The 22397-nt window shown below is 43.2% G+C and overlaps 1 protein-coding gene across 1 annotated transcript in view; it reads right to left on the minus strand.

The window, feature by feature from the left end:
• LOC132837247 (gamma-aminobutyric acid receptor subunit rho-2-like) overlaps positions 1-22397 on the minus strand; it is a 65650-nt gene that overhangs the window by 21838 nt on the left and 21415 nt on the right. Inside the window, exons 3-6 of the mRNA XM_060856954.1 lie at positions 13660-13727; positions 5659-5882; positions 3980-4062; positions 2259-2399 (exon numbers count right to left, since the gene is read on the minus strand). Coding sequence (XP_060712937.1) covers positions 2259-2399; positions 3980-4062; positions 5659-5882; positions 13660-13727 — 516 coding nt within the window. The remainder of the gene's footprint in view (positions 1-2258; positions 2400-3979; positions 4063-5658; positions 5883-13659; positions 13728-22397) is intronic.

Consider the following 22397-nt stretch of genomic DNA (forward strand, 5'->3'; position numbering starts at 1 on the left):
CGATCAAACCGGCAGACAAGGGAGGCACGGCAGTAGTTTGGCGCACCGATCTTTATACCACTGAGGCTAAACGCCAGTTTGCGGACACCTCCTCCTACTGCCCCCTTGACCATGACTCCACCTCCCACCACCAAACCATCATCTCCCAGACCATCCGTAACATCATCACCTCAGGGGATCTCCCATCCACCACCTCAAACCTCATAGTCCCACAACCCCACACCGCCCATTTCTACCTCCTGCCCAAAATCCTGAAGAAAGGCTCATGCCCGAAACATTGATTCTCCTGCTCCTTGGATGCTGCCTGACCTGCTGCGCTTTTCCAGCAACACATTTTCAGCTCTGATCTCCAGCATCTGCAGTCCTCACTTTCTCCTTGCCATAGAGAATGCATACATTAATGGTGATTGACAGTTAACTGTCAAACCTTTTTTAAATTTTAAACCAAAGAGGGTGATTGATTGGTCAAGGCATTTTCCTGAGAAATGAACAAGCTAAAGGCTGTCACAGAGTAATTAATTTTAGTTCATTAACTTTGGTTCAAAGGTCCATTTAAGATCAAACCAAATCTCTATTACGACCATAATATTTAAAATGTTCAACAATGCATCATATCTTTATAATGGGGATTAGGAAAAGTATTCTGGCAATGAATTCCCCAGATCAAACACGTCGATCTGGTGTCAACCTTTTAAGAATAAGTCTTGAGTTCTAATAAGCCAGCTGAATTTGTTAATACAGCTTCCATGCAAATATTAATTTCACAAAGTGAGTAGCTTTTTAAATAGATAGTGATAATTTGGGTTAAAATAAATAATCATTAAAAAGTCATGTCCATTCAAATAGAAAATATTCAGCCTGATAAAAAGTACTGCACATTTTGTTGGTCTTTTGCCAACATTGTAGGAGGAGACTGGGAAAACCCCAAAACTTTACAGCTCTGATGTTCAACCATATAACTTATTTGACGCAGTTAATGAACTACAAATTATTTCATGGGCAAATGTATTGTTCTGTTAATGCACTTAATTCAGAGAAGTTTCATTAACAATGAAAATCAATTGTTTTGGATCCCATCATTAATCCTCAATGAACATGTCAGAATAGAAGATGACTACCTACAGAAATTCCAGCTGCACTGAGTTTCTCTAACTGTCTTTCATAATAAGAACAATTTTATTCCTAATTTATGCACAAGCTTACTCTAAATGAATCCCCTTGTGAAAGTAGGATTTTTCTATCACCTCACACATCATAAAGGTGCAGTTGAATGGAAAATACTTTCCATGATTTTACATAAGAATCTTGAATACAGTGCTTTTGCTTTGAGAGGTAGTTCACCAACCACAGTAAAGATGATATATTTGGTTAAAACTTCTTGGTTCTCAGATTCACTTTTATCAGAGACGGTTACAGAGAGTGGTGATCTCGGCCTAGACAATCACAAAGGCCAACCTCCCATCTATAGAATCCATCTACCATGCTGCCAGCATTCTCAAAGATCCATCCCACCCTGGCAATGTTTTTCTACAACCTCTACCCTCGGGGAGAAGGTACAAAGGCCTCAACACATGCACCAGCCGGTTTTGAAACAGTTTCTACAGTACTGTTGTTGGAATATTGAATGGAGTCAAAAACCCTTAACATTTGCCTGTACCTGTGTTTTTGTTATTGCCTCTATTTATCTATTATTTAGTTATCTATGCTACTTAACTCTGTGATCTGCCTGTATTGCTTGCAAAACAAAGCTTTTCACTGTGCCTCAGTACACGTGACAATAAATTCAATTCAATTCAATTCAATTATCCACAGAAGTTTGTCTAATTGTAGGCCATTTTACTTACCCATTTAACATCCATTCCCTAACTAAGTTCCATCCAATGACTGATCAAATTTTACTTCTGTACTCTACATTAGCCAAGTATAATTCCATGTTCAGCTACTTTTTTGTCTAAATGCAGTATTAATATTTTTCTTTCAGCAGCAGAATTTCCCACAGCACTGTGACTTGACAGTGTCATGGTAAGGTTAAGTGTAGATTTCCATTTGTGATTCTCTACTTAGTGGGATACTGACTTCAGGAAAGTCATCACAAAGCCTCCTGAAAGGAAGTAAGGAAATGCCCCATGAAGAAGGAGCAACAACAGAGATAGATACAGTTGAGCCGTCCAGTTGTTCAGCTATTTTATAATCCCTCTGTTGGGTTACCAAATAAACTGGATCAGATTTCAGTTCTCCAGTCACTTGTGAACACTCACCTGTACTACTGTAGAAAGCCAGTTTGGAGGTAGTGTGAAATCTCTGGATAAGGAACTGAGACAAAGAGACTTTCTCATCTGTCTTCAATGCATCTTTATCACCCTTCCAATACAGCATAAGGTCATCTTCAGTGTAAGCATCTGCCATGAAAGAAATACTAACCCAGTGTTTAATTGTGACAGATTAAAAGTGGATATCAAGAACTCAGTGTCTAGTGAACAAATTATACTGTAGTGTTAATTTTAGATACAAAATCACCAATCATTTGAAATTCAAAAGCTGCTGCGATGTGCTCAATGATCATACACTTTGGTGCAGAAGCCCCTTCACCTACCAGCAGAGCACCTCCATTTTAGGTTCCAAGTATTCAATCAAAAAGATAGATTGCTTGTTTGGATTAATTTTGATCTTGAGATGTTTTACAAAAGTAACCATCCAGCAAGGTTGTGACAGAATGTACATACATTATACAGACAGATTGACACCACTGTATTTGTATATTGAGATGGATTTTAAACCACCCTATTTGGCAGGAATGGGGTTGGGAAAGTTTTAGGATAGATCAACCTGATTTGCCACATCCTCTTCACTTTAATTGTGCTGACTACCATTTCAACTGCAGTCTTCATTTATGGGGCTGAGCTACCTGCCATAAACAGGCAGGTGTCCTGTGAATGCCGTATCAGTCAGAATGCTATGATGCAATTAGGACTTGAAATTTTGCCATGGGTTTGACCTCAGGCACTGACTTTCCACGTTATTTAAAGAAGCCTTTGTATGGTTTGAGTTCTTTTGGATTTAATGCATTTCCAACTCATTATTAAGTTTGGAAATTGCTTGACTTTTTATTTCTACGCTTTACTCACAGTAATTAAAATTTTGCAGGTTATAATTGGGAGATTTTTTTGCATCATGGCTGCATGAAGGATAAGTTATAGGAGAAGGTGCAGCAGCAGCCTCAATGCTGGGACAAGCAGGAGGTGGGCTGTTAAAAGGCAAAACACACAGTTAGACATGGGAGTATAAGTGATGCTTATTAAGGCCTGACTCACCCCATTGGGCCAAGAGTCCAAGGTGCTTTAAGCTTATTGGACTCTATTGTTCTTTCTTTTTATTTACATTGTGCCATTCCTTACTGAGATTCTGTCCCCTTTTAAACAGAAAGAGATGGACTCTCACCTTGAAAACACCTATGATGTGCCTTGCACCACTTCCCTATTCTCCTTTCTGTAGAGGCTCCTATCTGTTTCTGATTCAAAAGCAGCAGACCGCTTATAAGTGGGATAGAGTTAGGAACTAGTGCACAGACTCAAGGCACTAAATTCATCACTGGCCCATCTTCATATCCAGACCCAGCTTGGACTGAAAATCCCGCCCTTGCTAACTTTTTCATTCTGATTGACAATTCAATAAAATAATTACATGGTAATTTTGTAATAAATTCTCAATAAACTGTCCACCTCCACGCAAAATATTGGTTTGCTGATGGAAATCCATTTTGATTGATCTTTTCTAATCAATCATGCTGTGTGGGGAGAAATCCTGTCAGTTTAGTTGAGTTTTATATTCCATCTCATGAATAATGAAGTATGAGAGCGTGATGTTGTTTAAAAACATATCCTGTCAACAGAGCAGCTCGTCTACAATCTGGAATGACTGTGTGGCTGGAGTGCAATGAGAATACACATAGCTGACCAAATGCATTGTTTCGATGACTTACAGCTCTCTATCTCCAGGGAGCAGGTCTGTGTGTCAAGAGGAAAGCAGCTGAAGTCCATGTTGCACATAGCTGTTACTGTAACCCTATAAGTATAAGAGATGATTTATAATTTGTTTTGTACCTGTCATTGAATACAGCCCTGTCAAATATTACTGTAGAGTAAAAACTGATACAATGTTCTGATCTGATCTCCTTATGCCTGCCAAGTGGAAGCGATTAGACCTTTTATTTCATTTCCAGTGCCATCATTCTTAAGACTGTCTGAGTGATTGCCTGAAGATTAAAGTATCTGCCTCCTAAACAGGAAACCATTCCTAGAGAGGGTTTCCTGGTCTTGTGCCCAACAGCTTTGGATTATCTGGTCACAGTTAATGAGGTAAAAACAAGGACTGCAGATGCTGGAAACCAGTTTCTAGATCAGAGTGGTGCTGGAAAAGCACAGCAGTTCAGGCAGCATCCCAGGAGCAGGAAAATCGACGTTTCGGGCAAAAGCCCTTCATCTAGTCCTGAAGGACTCTGATCTAGAAACTGGTCACAATTATCACATGGAAATAAACACAAATAACTGGGAATGCTGGAAATCTGTAATAAAAACAGAAGGTGCTGGAGAAACCCAGCAGATTTGGCAGCATCTACGGGGGGAATTAACTCTTTGAGTCCAGTGACCCTTTATCAGGGTTTGCTGCTTTTATTTCAGAATTTCACATGGGTTTTTCTTAATAAGGGAAACAGTCTAACCCACTCTGATTTCCCAGTATTTGCTGCACCCAGTGAACCATCACATCCAAGGAGATTTTAATTATTTTCAGGAAACCAGGAGAATTCATTTTAAAAGTCAGCTTGTTCTCTTGGGTTGATAAATTCATGGACACAAAAGAAATCTTCTTGTGCAATGCTCCCAAGATTCTGAGGGGGCTTAGACAGATTAGATGTTGAGAAGACGTTTCCACTAATGAGTTACAGACTAAGTTTAGATTCAATTCCCACAGTGTGGAAACAGGCTCTTCAGCCCAACAAGTCCACACTGACTGTCTGGAGAGTAACCCACCCAGCCTCATTTCTCTACATTTAGCCCTGACTAATACACCGAACACAATGGGCAATCTAGCATGGCCAATTCACCTAACCTGTACATTTTTGGACTGTGGGAGGAAACCGGAGCACCCGGAGGAAACCCACGCAGACACAGGGAGAATGTGCAAACTCCACACAGACAGTCACCCGAGGCTGGTATTGTACCTGGGTCCCTAGTGCTGTGAGGCAGCAGGGCTAACCACTGAGTCACCGTGCTGCACTTTATTTTTAGGGGACAATTATTTAAAAGTGGGTTGCAAAGCAATGTATTCTGCTGGGGGGAATGAATGTCTGTAATTCTCTACTTCAGTGTGGCGGAGGCTAGATCACTAAAAGTATTTAAAAAGGATGTAAATAGTTTTTCTGAAGTATCAAGGAGTTGAGGGCTATGAGGCATTGGCAGGAAAGAGCATTTGACAGTTGGGGCAGATCAGCAATGATTTTGTTGAATAACAGGCTTGAATGGCTAAATGGCTTATTCCCACTCTTATTTCTTTTGTAGGGTTAGTATGGGAAATTAAAAACGTAAGAGGGGTTACTGTGATGTGGTAGAATTCCCAATAGAATTTCTGGAGAAGAAATGCAACGTCAGGACCTACACTTACCTTATACTATATAGCACACTTCCGTCAGGAAAGATGCGTAGCATTATATTATCTGTGGTTGTGTCATGGATAAACGATTGCTTTGAGTGAACGAAAAACACATCTGGTGCCCAAATCTTTTTGACAAGCCTTCCATCAAATGTCATACTTTTGTTTGTGGAACTGGGAAATGAAAGTCGCTCATCTTTCCAGTAGTTGCGCAAATACAGAGTCATTGTGAAATCCTGCAGAAAACACAACAATTCAATAATCACCCACTGAATTCTCAAATTCTCAAATGGTATGCAGCATCAGTGAAATGGGTCCAAATTAGAATGATCTGATGATCTTGTAATAGATCAGCAATACTTTGGATGTTCCAACAAAAATAAGATCACATTGAATGTCTTGCCTTAACCACCATCACATGATACATTAATTAAGTGCATTTAACCTTACCACCCACAGGTTTTTACAAACTAAGTTTAACATCATATCTTAGTTTTCCCAATCCCAGTGCTACTTTTTATAATCCATGCACTGCCCTATTCTGTGGGACTCATCTTTCAATTAGACCTTTCGTTTTAAAACAAGCTCATGACTCTTTTGAATGTTGAGAATTATTTTTGAAAATTGCAGTGCTCATGATAAATTGTATTAAAACTATCTCGACGTTTAGTTATCTTAAATGTAGCGCCTGCTCCTACTACCCCGATTTTATTTCCTGCACAGACCGGGTAGATTCCTTTCTGTGAGAACCAATCTTTATTTCCTTCCATAGATTACTCACACTGTGTTTTAGGGTGACATTTGGTCTAGGAGTGCATAGTAATGTCACTACTACATGTACCACAAGTTGGTGGAATGGAAAAAGAGACAGTTGGCAACTTGTGTTTCTCACTCAGTGACCGTGATAATGAGATTGAAGCCGTCTCCCTCACCACAGACATTGACATTCAGAATAATGCACTTCTCCTACCATTGAAGAGTAGACAACGTTTACTACACATAGATACTTCTTTTAACTGTCCAGAAATCATTAATGTTGGAGACCTCACATCTGCATGAGCTTGCCTCTGATCATAGTCTAAAAGTAAATCTCAAAATAGAAAAGACAACTGAATATCTTTTGATATTGATCACTTTACTTCCAGAAATAACCTTGTTCTTAATGGTGCATAAGTTACCATGAGATGATTATAAATGAAATATGAAATGTGACAGACAGGCCACATGTTTGAGAAAGGAGTGATTGATTTGTTTACATTTGTCATTATAACTCTTGATTCTATTTAAGATGGGTGGGAGTTCAAGCCCCACTCCAGAACCAGGGTTGCCATTCCGTGCTTCCTGAGATTGAGAAATTACAATATTCTATCTGCTTTGGTGATCAAAGTATATTCGAATGATCACATGACATTGTTTCAAAAGCTGAGATTTATCCCTACATCCAGACCAACATTCCCCCAGCAACCAAGGTCATAAAAAACATTTACTGGTCGTACATCTTAATGCTGTTTATGGGATTTTCCAGTGGACACAAGGGCTGCCCATGTTTTACTGTACAGAATAGCCACAATGCCTCAAAATAGTTTGCTAGATTTTTCTGAGTAAAACCACAAGGACTATATTTTTCTTTCCGTCTTTAAAATTGTTTTACACACATAGACCAAGAAACTCCCTGATCGAATCTCTGCTTTTGTAAAGACAGGAAATAGGAGCAGGAGTAGTCCATTTGGCCCTTCGAACCTGCTTTGCCATTCAATATGATCATGGCTGTTCATCCAACTTAGTATCCTGTTCCTGCTTTCTCCCCGTACTCTTTGATTCCTTTAGGCCTAAAAACTATTTCTAACTTCTGTTGAAAGTATGTAATGTTTTGGCCTCAACCACTTTCTTTAGCAGAAAATTCCGGTGGCTCAGTGATTAGCACCGCTGCCTCACAATGCCAGGGACCCGGCCTCAGGTGACTGTCTGTTTGGAGTTTGCACATTCTCCCTATGGGTTTCCTCCACGTGCTCCAGTTTCTTCTTACAATCCAAAGTTGTGCAGGTCAGGTGAATTGGCCATCCTAAATTACCCAGTGTTCAGGGATGTGTAGAATTGGTGCATTAGTCAGGAGTAAATATAGGATAATAGGGTAGGGTAATGGGTCTGGGTGGGTTACTCTTCAGAGAGGCAGTATGGACTTGTTGGGCCAAAGGGCCTGTTTCCACACTGTAGGGATTCTACTCCAATAGCACTGGGGGGCACGGTGGCTCAGTGGTTAGCACTACTGCCTCACAGCGCCAGGGACCAGGGTTTGATTCCAGCCTCGGGTGACTGTCTGGGTGGAGTTTACACATTCTCCCTGTGTCAGCATGGGTTTCCTCCTACAATCCAAAAGATGTGTGGGTCAAGTGAGTTATCCATGCTAAATTGTCCATAGTGTTCAGGGGTGTGTAGGTTAGGTGTTTTAGTCAGGGGTAAATATAGGGTAGGGGAATGGGTCTGGGTGAGTTACTCTTCAGAGGGTAGGTGTGGACATGTTGGGCTGAAGGGCCTGTTTCCATACTGTAGAGAATCTAATCTAATCTCACTACTCTCTGGATGAAGAAATTTATTCTTATCTCAGTCCTAAATGGTCTACCCCATACCTTTAGAGTGTGACCCTGATTCTGTACTTCTTGGTCATCAGACATATCCATCCTGAATTTACCCTGTTGAGTCCTTTTGAATTTTATAAGTTTCTATGAGATCTCCCCTCTTCTTAATTCCAGTGAATATAGTCCTAACCAATCCAGTCTCTCTCCGTCTGTCAGTCCTGCTATCCCAGAAATCAGTAGAAAATGAGGACTGCAGAGTCAAAAAGTCTGGTGCTGGAAAAGCACAGCAGGTCAGACAGCATCCGAGAAGCAGCAGAATCGAAGTTTCAATCATAGGATCATCATCAGGAATGTGAGGGGAGACCAAGGGGACTGAGAGATAAATTTGAGGGGGGAGCTGGGACAAGGTAGCTGGGAATGCAATAGTTAGATGAAGCTGTGGGGTGATGGTGATAGATCAGAGTGGAGGGTGGAGCTGATAGGTGGGAAGGAAAATGGACAGGTAGGACAGTTCAAGAGGGTGGTGCTGAGTTGGAGGGTTGGATCTGGGATGAGGTGGGGGAAGGGAAGATCAGGAAACTAGTGAAATCCACATTGATCCCGTGTGGTTGGAGGGTCCCAAGGCAGATGATGAGGTGTTCTTCCTCCGGGCGTTGGGTGGCTAGCATTTGGTGCTGGAGGAAACCCAGGACTTGCATGTCCTTCATAGAGTGGGAGGGAGAGTTGAAAGGTTCGGCCTCCATAGGGCTATGGGGTTGATTGGTATATGTATCCCGGAAATGTTGTATGAAACATTCTGCAAGTAAGCATCCTGTATCCCCCATGTAGAGGAGACCATATTCAGAGGAATGGACACAGTAGCTGAGGTGTGTGGAGGTGCAGGAAAATCTCTGCCAGATGTGGAACGTTCCTTTGGGGCCTTGGATGGAGGTAGAAGAGGTGGTGTCAGCGTAGGTTTTTCACCTCTTGCATTGGCAAAGGAAAGTGATAGGAGTGGAGGCTGTCTTGGTGGGGGGCAGAGGGAATGGTCTGTGCAATAGCACATAGGGAAGGGGAGGGAAATATATCACTGATGGTGGGGTCTGATTGTGGGTGGCGCAAATGGCGGAGGATGATGCATTGTTTCCAGAGGTTGGTGGGGTGGAAGGTGAGGATCAGGGGCTGCTGTCCTTGTTGCAATTGGAGGGGTGGAGTTCAAACGCAAAAATGTGGTAAGTGGAGGAGATGCACTATGGGCATCATCCATCATGAGGGAGGGGAAATTACAGTCCTTGAAGTAAGAGGCTATCTGTGATGTTCTGGAGTGTAATTGGTCCTCCTGGGAGCAGATGCGGAGGAATTGGGAGTAAGGGATGGCATTTTTTTTCATAGATTGGAGAAGGTATAGTCCAGGTAGCTATGGGATTCAGTGGGTTTGAAGTAGATGTCTGTGGTAAGTTGGTTGCCAGAAATGGAGATGAAGAGATCCAGGATGGGGAGGAAGGTGTCAAAGATGGTCCAGATGAACTTAGAGTCATAGAGATGTACAGCACAGAAACAGACCCTTCAGTCCAACTCATCCATGCTGACCAGATATCCCAACCCAATACCAACCCAATCTAGTCCCACCTGCCAGTACCCAGCCCATATCCCTCCAAACCTTTCCTATTCATAAACCCATCCAGATACATTTTAAATGCTGTAATTGTACTAGCCTCACCACTTCCTCTGGCAGCTCATTCAATTCACTCACCACCCTCCACGTAAAAAGGTTGCCCCTCCGCTCCTTTTTATATCTTTCCTCTGTCACCCTGAACCTATGCCCTCTGGTTCTGAACTCCCTCATCTGTGGGAAAAGGCTGTGTCTACTTATCCTATCCATACCCTGCATGATTTTATAAACCTCTATAAGGTCACCCCTCAGCCTCCGATGCCCTAGCCTATTCAGTCTCTCCCTATAGCTCAAATCCTCCAACCCTGGCAACACCCTTGTAAATCTTTTCTGAATCTTTTCAAGTTTCACAACATCCTTCCGATAGGAAGGAGACCAGAATTGCACGCAATATTCCAACAGTGGCCGAACCAATGCCCTGTACAGCCGCAACATGACCTCCCAACTCCTGTACGCAATACTCTGATCAATAAAGGAAAGCATACCAAAGGCCTTTTTCACTATCCTATCTACCTGCGACTCTACTTTCAAGGAATTATGAACCTGCACTCCAAGGTCTCTTTGTTCAGCAACAATCCTGAGGACCTTACCATTAAGTGTATAAGTCCTGCTAAGATTTGCTTTCCCAAGATGCAGCACCTCGCATTTATCTAAATTAAAGTCCATCTGCAATGAAGAAACGGAGGGCTTAGAGGCCTTTGTCATGGTGGATGGACGTGCCCTGGGACTGAATGTCCATATTGAAGATGAGGCATTGGGAGCCAGAGAACTGAAAGTCATGGAGGAGGTGTCCCAAATGTATGTGGGAAGATCCTGGACCAAGGGAGACAGTGTCAAGGTATGCAGAGATAAGCTCGGTAGGGCAGGAGGAGGCAGAAATAATGGGTCGACCATGGCAGTCAGGTTTGTGAGGATAAGTTCAGTGGGGCAGGATGCAGAGATAATCAGTGGGGCAGTAGCAGGTGGAGACAATGGGTCAACTGGAACAGTCAGGTTTGTGGGGATAAGTTCGGTGGGGCAGGACTGCCCCCGTCAACCCATCATCTCCACCTGGTCCTGCCCCACCGAACTGATCTCCGCATACCTTGACACAGTCCTGTCCCCCTTGGTCCAGGAACCCCCCACATACATTCTGGACACCACCCACAGCCTCCACCTCCTCCATGAGTTTCGGTTCCCCAGCCCCAATGCCTCATCTTCACCATGGACATTCAGTCCTTGTACATGTCCATCCGCCATGGTGAAGGCCTCCAAGCCCTCTGTTTATTCCAACCAGTGCCCTTCCACCAACACACACATTAAATTGGCTGAATTGGACCTCACCCTCAACAATTTCTCCTTCGAATCCGCCCATTCGTTCAAACCAAAGGAGTAGCCATGGACACCTGCATGGGCCCCAGCTATGCCTGCGTCTTTGTCAGATATGTGGAACAGTCCACCTTCTGCCTAAACACAGGCACCATTCCCCACCTTTTCCTCTGCTACATTGATAACTGAATTGGCGCCACCTCATATTCCCACGTGGACGTTGAACAGTTCATCAACTTCATGAACACCTTCTACCCTGACTTCAAGTTCGCCTGGACCATCTCGGATAATTCCCTCCCCTTGCTGGACTCTCCATCTCCATTTCCGGCAACCAACTCAACGTGGACACCTACTTCAAACACACCGACTCCCACAGCTAGCTGGACTACACCTCTTCCAAACCCCCTTCTGTAAAAACACTATCCCAATTCCTCCACCTCCACCATATCTGTTCCCAGGAGGACCAATTCCACTCCAGAACATCCCAGATGGTATCTTACTTCAAGGACTGAAATTTCCCCTCCCATGTGTTCAACAATGTCCTCCAGGACAACCTTTCCACTTCCTGCACCCCTGCCCTTGAACTCCACCCCTCCAATCACAAGGATAGAATTCCCTGGCCCTCACCTTCTATCCTACTAACCTCCGGATAGAACACATCATCCTCTGCCATTTCTGCCACCTACAGACCCCACCACCAGAGATATATTTCTCTCCCCACTCCTATCTGTGTTCCGCAGACACCATTCCCTCCCCAACTCCCTCGTTAGGTCCATTCCTGGCCCCCACCATCCCACCCTCCACTCCTGGCACCTTCCATTGTCACCACAAGAGATGAAAATTCTGCACTCACACCTCCCTCCTCACATCCTTACAAGGCCCCAAAGATCCTTCTACATCTAGCAGAGATTTTCCTGCATCTCCAAACACCTCATCTATTGTATGCATTGCTCTCAATGTGGTCTCCTCTACACTGCGGAGACAGGACGCCAACTTGTGGAATGTTTCAGACAGCATCTCTGGGACACACCTACTAAACAACCCTACCTGTGGCTGACCATTCAACTGCCCCTCCCACTCCAGCAAGGTCATGCAAGTCCTGGGTCTCCTCTACCACTAAATGCTAGCCACTCGACGCCTGGAGGAAGAACAGCTCATCATCCGCTTAGGGACTCTCCAACCACATGAGATCCAGGTGGATTTCACCAGTTTCCTTATTTCCCTTCCCCCCACCTCATCCCAGATCCAACCCTCCAACTCAGCACTACCTTCTTGAACTGTCCTACCTGTGCATTCTCCTTCACACCTATCTGCTCCATCTTCCATTCCAACCTATCACCATCACCCCATACCTTCATCTACCTATCGCCTTCCAAGCTATCTTCCCCCGGCCTCCTTCCCATTTATCTCTCAGCCCCCTTGACTCCCCACACCCCCAACCAACATTTCTGATGAAAAGAAGCACCACACTATCCCAGGAATCAGTCTGGTAAACCTTTGTTGCACTCCCTCTTTCTTCAGCTGGGACCAAATCTGCACACAATACTCCAAGTACGGTTTCAACAAGGTCCTGTATAATTGCCACAACTTCCCTCCACCTTTAATAGAATCCTTTCATTATAAAGGCCAACATCTCATTTGCCTTCTTCACTACCTTTTGCACCTGCAATGTTTACTTTCAGCAATTGGTATATAAGAACACCCAGGTCTCACTGCATTTCCCAATCTATCACTAATCAGATTATAATCTGCCTTCCTGTTTTTGCTACCAAAATGGATAACTTTACATTTATCCACGTGATACTTCATCTGCCTTGCATTTGCCCACTCATTCAATTTGTCCACATCATATTTGGCATGCGCTACACTAGTACTTTTCAGACTACTTGAAAAGTCAATTCTCATCAAAACAATATTTTATCATTACTTTGAAAACCAAAATATTTTAGGCTTTAGAAATCTAATAGTTAATCAAAATGTTTGAGCTACAAACAGCAATCTTACATTCAGTTTCTCATGAAATAAACCGATAATTTCTACAATTTTTACTATGCATTATTGCCAGTACATTTAGGCCATTCACAATTTTTACAATACTCAAATGAGAAAATCAGAAGTTCCAACAATATGAAAGCCCACATAATAGTTGACAGCCATTTTCAGTCCTCTCATTACTGATCTTAATCATGTCACTATTATTCCCTCTGACTAGGAAGGGTCAAAATATTAGAGGAAAGGTCCTCACTCACAAAATCTCAAAGCAATTGGCTGAAACCTATTTGTCATGTTCTCTTTTAGTCCAAGTTTTACATTGTCTTGTCAAGACAGAAGAGAAAATACACAGGAAAGAGAAATTAGACAATAGCATTTCATCTAAACAGTATATACATACATAAATATATATGATCAGACAGTGCTGCCTGTTTTGGTCTTAGGCCCATCTTAATGTAAATAGTGAAGCCCATTTTGATTACTTACCATATTCACCTCAGAAATACTGTCCAGGCTTTCCACCATCACATCAACTCCAACAGGTATTGCGGGGCCTGACAGTGCAAAATAGTGTCAATCCATGCATTTGGAAATGATTCTTAATGCAAACAAAAAAGCGTTTTTGTAAAAACCATAATTTAATTTCTCACTGACACTTGAATAGAAGGAGAAAAACATGTTCACCTTATCCAAAAATCAGTGGATTTCTTTCACGATATATCGAAATGCCAGCTGCATGGGTTTTTGCTCAGAATCTTCTGTAAGGATTAGAAATAGACTACAAAAATAGTATTGATATACTGTCTGCTACTAGCCATGACAAGAGATGTTACATGATTGCAGCATCTCATTAATCCATGTTATCATTTAAATATTGAAATGAAAAGCTTTGTTACTTAAAACACAAATAACTCTCCTGCTATTCTTCAGAAAACATTCTTGATGAAAGCGAGGCTTAATCTGTCAAAGGAACATAGATTTAGGAGCAGATGTAGATTATTCACCTTTTGAGTCTGATCAACAGAAACAGAGATAATAGTAGTGGAAGTAGGAGTAGGCTATTAGATCCATCTTAATTAATATGTTCATGGTTGATCAACTTATCTCAATGACGTATTCCAGGTTTACCGTCATACCCTTTAGCAACTTTAATGTTTTGAAATTATTTATTTCTTCTATAAGATCACAGCTGATTTGGTCCTCATCTCAAACACAATTTCCTGTCTGTTTACCATAACACTTGACTCCCTTATCGATGAAAAATCTATCTAATTCACCCTGGAGATAATCCAAGGTCCAGCCTTGACTTTCTCAGGAAGATAATTTCACAGAAGAACAGCCCTCCCTAAAAAAATGTATTCGATGAATTTGGAGGTTGTTCCATGAACAGCGTGTGGGAAGCTGGGAAAAGAATTAGATGTGAGGGATGCCAAAGTGGTAGGATAGGTCGTCAATTAGGCACATTTGATATGGCACAAAAACCTGGTAGGCCTCACAGCCTGAATCCATTTAAAAATCTCAATGCAACTCGCACTTAGCCAAAAAAAAAGTTAGATTCAGCCCGTGGTCACTATTATTGAACTCAAGATTCACCAACTGCCACAGTAGGATTCAAACCCAAATTCCCAGAGGATTAGCTTGGATCTCTAGGATACGATTCTAGTGATAGCACTACGATATCACTTCCTCCCCAATCCTATTTTGGTTTTCCAACTATCCTAGTATGACATTCTTAATAATTTGTTCGAGCAATTTCCCCATGACAGATCCCTTGTTGTGAGAAAGTTTGTCATGAGATGGATGTCACAGATTTTAAAATGGTACTAAAAGCTTTGAACAGCGTGTATGTTAATAACAGAAGGTTAATCACAATAGAGTGCTGACCACCTATTCAATATAATTGGAGATCATGTACAAGCTGTCCCTGAAACAATGGCATTAACACAGCTCACTGCTTAGTGAGGTCAGTTAATGTGGAACTGTCATGCTGAGCTGACAAAAAGCCAGAGAAGGTAATTTAAGGGTAGTTTGGTTAAATTTGGAGCAGACTCTCCTCTGAGGGTTAGTTGAAGGTCCAGAATTAACAGTCCTAGTTCTCTAGGCCCTGCTGGCAGGCTCTCTGGATGCTCTTTTCAAAACCCTTCTCCAAAGTTTTTTGAATTCATTCATGGCATATGGGTTTCTCTGGCTGGTTTCTCTAACACTTATTGTCTATCCTCAGTTGTCCTTCAGAAGGTGTGGTGAACTGCCTTCTTGAACTGCTTCAGTCTATTTGGTTTAGAGAGACCCACAATGCCCTTAGGGAAAATGTTCCACAATTTTGACCCAGTGACACTGGTGATATATTGCCAAGTCAGGATGGGGAGTGATTGAGTGCCGAACTTGCAGATGTGATTTTCCCATGTACCTTGTCTTACTAGATGTTAGTGGTCATGGGTTTGGAAAGTGCTGCCTAAGAAGCCTTGGTGAATTTCTGCAGGTCATCTTGACAATAGTACATATTGTTGTTACTGAGAGTCGGTGGGAGAGATGTGGTGTCAATCATGCCTGAAGCTTCATTCTAGATGGTGTTAAGCTTCTTGAAGCTTCCATCACAGTCCTGAATTGTGCCTTGCAGATGGTGGACAGGTTCTGCAGAGTCAGGAGGTAAATTACTTGCTGTAGATTTCATTGTCTCTGACCTGCTCTTGTAGCCATTGTATTTATATATCTAGACCAGTTAAGTTTCTCATCACTTGTAAAGCCTGGGATGATAATAGTGTGGTTATTGGTAGTAGCTGAAGAATCAGCATAATGAGGAACATTTTCATCCAAATAAATTGTCTACATCAAATGGAGGAGGTTAAAACTGTCTGGTCCAGTCATTCCTTCAATGTTGCTGAGCCAAAATCCTGGTATGCTCTTCCTAAGAGCACCATGGGTGTCCCTTAATCCCAAGGAGGGCAGCAGATCGAGAAGGCATGTCACTGCCACCTTTTCCACAAAGGCAGGACGTGGTCAGGACGTGGACATGGTTCCCTCGATTACCGTGGCCTTCTCTGCCTCCTGGAGCCGGTAAAATTCAGCTGAATATCTCCTACATAGCCCCATGTCAAGTTTTGCTTATATTGTTGCGGTATGCGGTATGTTAAAGTCAATATGTAAATCTTGTTGTTGCTGGGAAATGGAAATTTAATTTTAGGTACCATGTGTTCTGCTTCCCATGTCCAGTGAGGTGTCTTATTTCCAATATCAATTATCATATAAATCAATGTTACTCAGCACTGAACCACGTGTAGCTTTCTGCTGTCAATATAAACCAAATAGGAAGAAGGATTGTGGTGGTTTTTCATTAGTTTAAGTTGAAAAACGTAATCAGTCATTCACATTCACTGGGCAGCGTGCCATCGAGCTGAGCTGATCTCCTCTCGACAACCCAATCTGGGCAACAGGAATGAGGCAGAGCCATCTCAAAGTTAAATCTCTTTTCCGATAGTAATAATGAAAACATGCCCTCTGCATGATGTGGGACAGGGTTTGCAGCAAGTTATGTAAGAGCTGGATGATTCATGGGCCAAAGGATAAAACAATCAATTTACTTACAGAGAATAAATCTTGCTGGATAAAGACAATTACTGGAAGGGAAATAATATATTTAGGTTTGTTAGTCAATAGAATTATTGAGAGTGGAGGCAATACCCTATTGGAGGATAAATAAGGTGATGCCTTCCTTCCATGTTAATTTTAACAAGTCTATAAATATGGTTACAAATCACGAGTTTGTAGATTTATTCAAAATAATCATTCAAGTAAAGTATTCCATTGATTTTCTGTCCAAGCTGATTTTGTAATGGAAGGCAGGGACCGAGAAAATTATTGACGCCGCATTTAATTTTAGTGTGCATTATGAGCACCAAACCTTGCCTTTGGTAGTTGGTGATCGTGTTTATTCTGTGGCAGAAATTTTCAAACAAAGATTAAGATATTTAAATCAGGGATCTAGACTTGGAGTAGGGTATTTTTGTGATAGCTGTCTGCCCCAAAACTTGACCGGACATTTGGTAAACTCACAGAGCAACTCATGCCATTAATAAGCAGGAAGGAACCTTCAGCAGTGATACTTGAAGAGCTTAACCACAACATGTAGCTGGTTGTTGGTTTGTCCTTTTCAGAACTTGATTGAGTTTTGTGAAGAAGTAACAAAGAGGATTGATGAGGGCAGAGCAGTAGATGTGATCTATGTGGACTTGAGTAAGGCATTCAACAAGGTTCCCCATGGGATACTGGTTAGCGAGGTTAGATCTCACGAAATACAGGGACAACTAGTCATTTGGATACAGAACTGGCTTGAAGGTAGAAGACAGAGTATGGTGGTGGAGGGTTGTTTTTCAAACTGGAGGCCTGTGATCTGTGGAGTGTCACAAGGATCGGTGCTGGTTCCACTACTTTTCATCATTTATATAAATGATTTGGATGCGAGCATAAGTGGTATAGTTAGTAAGTTTGCAGATGACACCAACATTGGAGGTATAGTGAACAGCGAAGAAGGTTACCTCAGATTACAACAGGATCTTGATCACATGGGCCAATGGGCTGAGAAGTGGCAGATGGAGTTTAATTTAGATAAATGTGAGGTGCTACATCTTGGGAAAGCAAATCTTAGCAGGACGTATACAGTTAATGATAAGGTCCTCGCGAGTGTTGCTAAACAAAGTGACCTTGGAGTGCAGGTTCATGGCTCCTTGAAAGTGGAGTTGTAGGTAGATAGGATAGTGAAGGCGGCGTTTGGTATGCTTTCCTTTATTGCTCAGAAAAATGAGTACAGGAGTTGGGAGGTCATGTTGCGGCTGTACAGGACATTGGTTAGGCCACTTTTGGAATATTGCGTGCAATTCTGGTCTCCTTCCTATCAGAAAGATGTTGTGAAACCTGAAAGGGTTCAGGAAAGATTAACAAGGATGTTGCCAGGGTTGGAGGATTTGAGCTCGAGAGAGAGACTGAACAGGCTGGGGTTTTTTTTTCCCTGGAGTGTCGGAGGCTGAGGGGTGACCTTATAGAGGTTTATAAAATCACGAGGGGCATGGATAGGATAAAAAGATGAAGTGTTTTCCCTGGAGTGGGGGAGTCCAGAAATAGAGGGCATAGGTTTAGGGTGAGAGGGAAAAGATATAAAAGAGACCTAAGGGGCAACTTTTTCATGCAGAGGGTGGTATGTGTATGGAATGAGCTGCCAGAGGAAGTGGTGGAGGCTGGTACAATTGCAACATTTAAAAGGCATCTGGATGGGTATATGAATAGGAAGGGTTTGGAGGGATATGGGCCTGGTCCTGGCAGTTGGGACCAGATTGGGTTGGGATATCTGGTCGGCATGGACAAGTTGGACCGAAGGGCCTGTTTCCATGCTGTACACCTTTGTGACTCTATAACTCTATAACTGCTGGTTAACGGTTTGGAGGTTTTATAGTCTGTTATCCACCTAAGAAAACAATTCTGACTCCCAAGAAGTTGCATTTTCTAGTATTTCACAATGGAATATTTGACTTTATAATTACTATGGCTATAAAAAAACACTAGTTACCACACATTACTGTGTACAGAGCTAGGTGTACACCTCCTCCTACTGCACGCCAGCTCACAGACACCTCCTCCTACTGCCCCCTTGACCATGACTCCACCTCCCACCACCAAACCATCATCTCCCAGACCATCCATAACCTCATCACCTCAGGGGATCTCCTATCCACCGCCTCCAACCTCATAGTCCCACAACCCCGCACTGCCCGTTTCTACCTCCTGCCCAAAATCCACAAACCTGACTGCCCCGGCCGACCCATTGTCTCAGCCTGCTCCTGCCCCACTGAACTCATCTCCACATACCTCGACACGGTCCTGTCCCCCTTAGTCAAAGAACTCCTCACCTACATTTGGGACATCACCCACGCCCTCCATCTCCTCCATGATTTTCGCTTTCCCGGTCCCCAAAGCCTTATCTTCACGATGGACATCCAGTCCCTATACACCTCCATCCCCCATCACGAAGGACTCAAAGCCCTCCACTTCTTCCTTTCCCGCCATACCAACCAGTACCCTTCCACTGACACCCTCCTTCGATTGACTGAACTGGTCCTCACCCTGAACAACTTCTCTTTCCAATCCTCCCACTTCCTCCAAACTAAAGGAGTTGCCGTGGACACCCGCATGGGCCCCAGCTACGTCTGTCTCTTCGTAGGATATGTGGAACAGTCCATCTTCCGCAACTACACTGGCACCACCCCCCATCTTTTCCTCCGCTACATTGATGACTGTATCTGCGCTGCCTTGTGCTCCCACGAGGAGGTTGAACAGTTCATCCACTTTACCAACACCTTCCACCCTGACCTCAAATTCACCTGGACCGTCTCAGACTCCTCCTGCCCCTTCCTAGACCTTTCCATTTCTATCTCGGGCGACCGAATCAACACAGACATCTACTATAAACCGACTGACTCCCACAGCTACCTAGACTACACCTCCTCCCACCCTGTCCCCTGTAAAAACGCCATCCCATATTCCCAAATCCTTCGTCTCCACCGCATCTGCTCCCAGGAGGACCAGTTCCAATACCGTACAGCCCAGATGGCCTCCTTCTTCAAGGACTGCAGATTCCCCCCAGACGTGATCGACGATGGCCTCCACCGCATCTCTTCCACTTCCCACTCCTCCTCCCTTGAGCCCCGCCCATCCAACCGGCACCAGGACAGTACCCCACTGGTTCTCACCTACCACCCTCCAACCTCCATATACATTGTATCATCCGCCGTCATTTCCGCCACCTCCAAACAGACCCCAACACCAGGGATATATTTCCCTCCCCTCCCCTATCAGCGTTCCGAAAAGACCACTCCCTCCGTGACTCCCTCGTCAGGTCCACACCCCCCACCAACCCAACCTCCACTCCCGGCACCTTCCCCTGCAACCACAAGAAATGCAAAACTTGCGCCCACACCTCCTCCCTTACTTCTCTCCAAGGCCCTAAGGGATCCTTCCATATCCGCCACAAATTCACCTGCACCTCCACACACATCATCTATTGCATCCGCTGCACCCGATGTGGCCTCCTTTATATTGGGGAGACAGGCCGCCTCCTTGCAGAACATTTCAGAGAACACCCTTGGGACACCCAGACCAACCAACCCAACCACCCCGTGGCTCAACACTTTAACTCCCCCTCCCACTCCACCAAGGACATGCAGGTCCTTGGACTCCTCCAATGCAAGACCATAACAAGACGACGGTTGGAAGAAGAGCGCCTCATCTTCCACCTGGGAACCCTCCAACCACAAGGGATGAACTCAGATTTCTCCAGTTTCCTCATTTCCCCTCCCCCCACCTTGTCTCAATCGAATCCCTCGAACTCAACACCGCCTTCCTAACCTGCAATCTTCTTCCTGACCTCTCCGCCCCCACCCCACTCTGGCCTATCACCCTCACCATGACCTCCTTCCACCTATCACATCTCCATCACCCCTCCCCCAAGTCCCTCCTCCCTACCTTTTATCTTAGCCTGCTGGACACACTTTCCTCATTCCTGATGAAGGGCTTATGCCCGAAACGTCGAATTTCCTGTTCCTTGGATGCTGCCTGACCTGCTGTGCTTTTCCAGCAACACATTTTCAGCTGTGTACAGAGCTAGGCCGCTGCACTTTAGAAAGGATATACTTTGTGTTTGATGGGTCTTGCAGAACAGTGGTAATGTCCCACCTCCAGCCCAGAAGGTCTGGATTCAAGTTCTGGTTGCTCCAGAGGTGTTCCATTAGATGTTTGAAGGGGTTGATTAAAAATGTCTATACTGGGTCTTGGGAAGAGACCAGGTTAGATTTGTCAGAATATAACCAAGGGGTATAGGAGGAATTTCATTAACAAAGCATAAAATATAGAGTGCTAAGGGATGCTTTTGCTTGAGAATGTAAGGATTTGATAGAGGACAACATCTCCAGGGTAAGTCTAGAACCAGCGGATATACATATCATTTCAGAAGTGAAATTCTTCATAAGAAGAGTGATTCAAATGCAGAATCCTTTTCCTCAAAGTAAATCCAATGCTTATTTGATTAACTGCCTGAAATTGAAGATTAACAGATTTGGCTAACCAATGTTAAACGTTATGGAGCCAAAATAGGTGGATGGAGCTCGACTACATATCAACCACAATATCATTGAACGACAAAGAACTGACAGGCCTCCTCCTATCTCTATGTTTTTGTCTACTGTGAGGGAATCTGTGTCTTTCGACTTGATTTCTACTTTTTACAGCAGGCCTTAACTGTTTCACCGAACTTGCACCGAAAAGAGAAAAAAAGAGGAGGGGAAACAGAACAGATAATTTTACAAAGGAAACTGACCTTCATAGTATCTAAGGAAACAAAAAGTTTGAAATTAGAGGACTAGAATATCTGGATGAACAGATCCTTTTAAAAATATATAAAAGAATATAAATAAGTGCAAGCAGGGATAACAGTTGATGAATCCACTGTGCAATACAGGCAAGCTGCAAAAGACTGAAGAAAGCAGAGTACAGAACCAGAAGCTGAGAAATGTTGTTGAACTGTTTCTGTTCCTGCAAGGTAGTATACACGGATCTCCAAGGTCCAGGCAGAGCAGCAGGTTCTGTAAGTGACAGCCAATCTATCCTGATGAGCATGTATGGAACCTCCCAGTGGCTGCACAGTCTGAGAGAGACCATTTGTTGTGATCACTAACATTCCCTAGATTCAGGGATGGTTTAATATTCAAAAGAAGGGAGACAGAAAGTAGGAAACTACAGGGCAGCTCAACATCTGTCAAAGAAAAAATGTTAGAGACTATTAATCAAGAAGTTGTAATAGGACATTTAAATAAACGGAGGGTATTCAGGTTGAGTCAACATGGTTTTATGAAAGGGACATTGTGTTCCTCAAATCTACTGGAGTTCTTTACTTTAGGGAAGTAACATGCTGAGGATAAAGGTACTTTTGGATGAATTGTACTTAGGTTTCCAGAAGGCATTTGATAAAGTGTCACCCAAGTTGGAGGGAAGGGTCTGTTTCCGAGCTGTACATCTCTATGACTCTATGACTCTGTGAAAGGTTATTACAAAAAATAAAATTCACGGTGCGAGGGGCAGCATGTTGGTTTGGCTGAAATGTTTGAAACATTATTTTTTTCTGGTTAGCAAGATGTAACAAGTGCTGTGCCACAGGGGTTAATGTTGCAACCATAACTGTTTAC

This window comes from Hemiscyllium ocellatum, chromosome 3 (assembly GCF_020745735.1).
Source record: "Hemiscyllium ocellatum isolate sHemOce1 chromosome 3, sHemOce1.pat.X.cur, whole genome shotgun sequence".
Lineage (NCBI taxonomy): Eukaryota > Metazoa > Chordata > Chondrichthyes > Orectolobiformes > Hemiscylliidae > Hemiscyllium > Hemiscyllium ocellatum.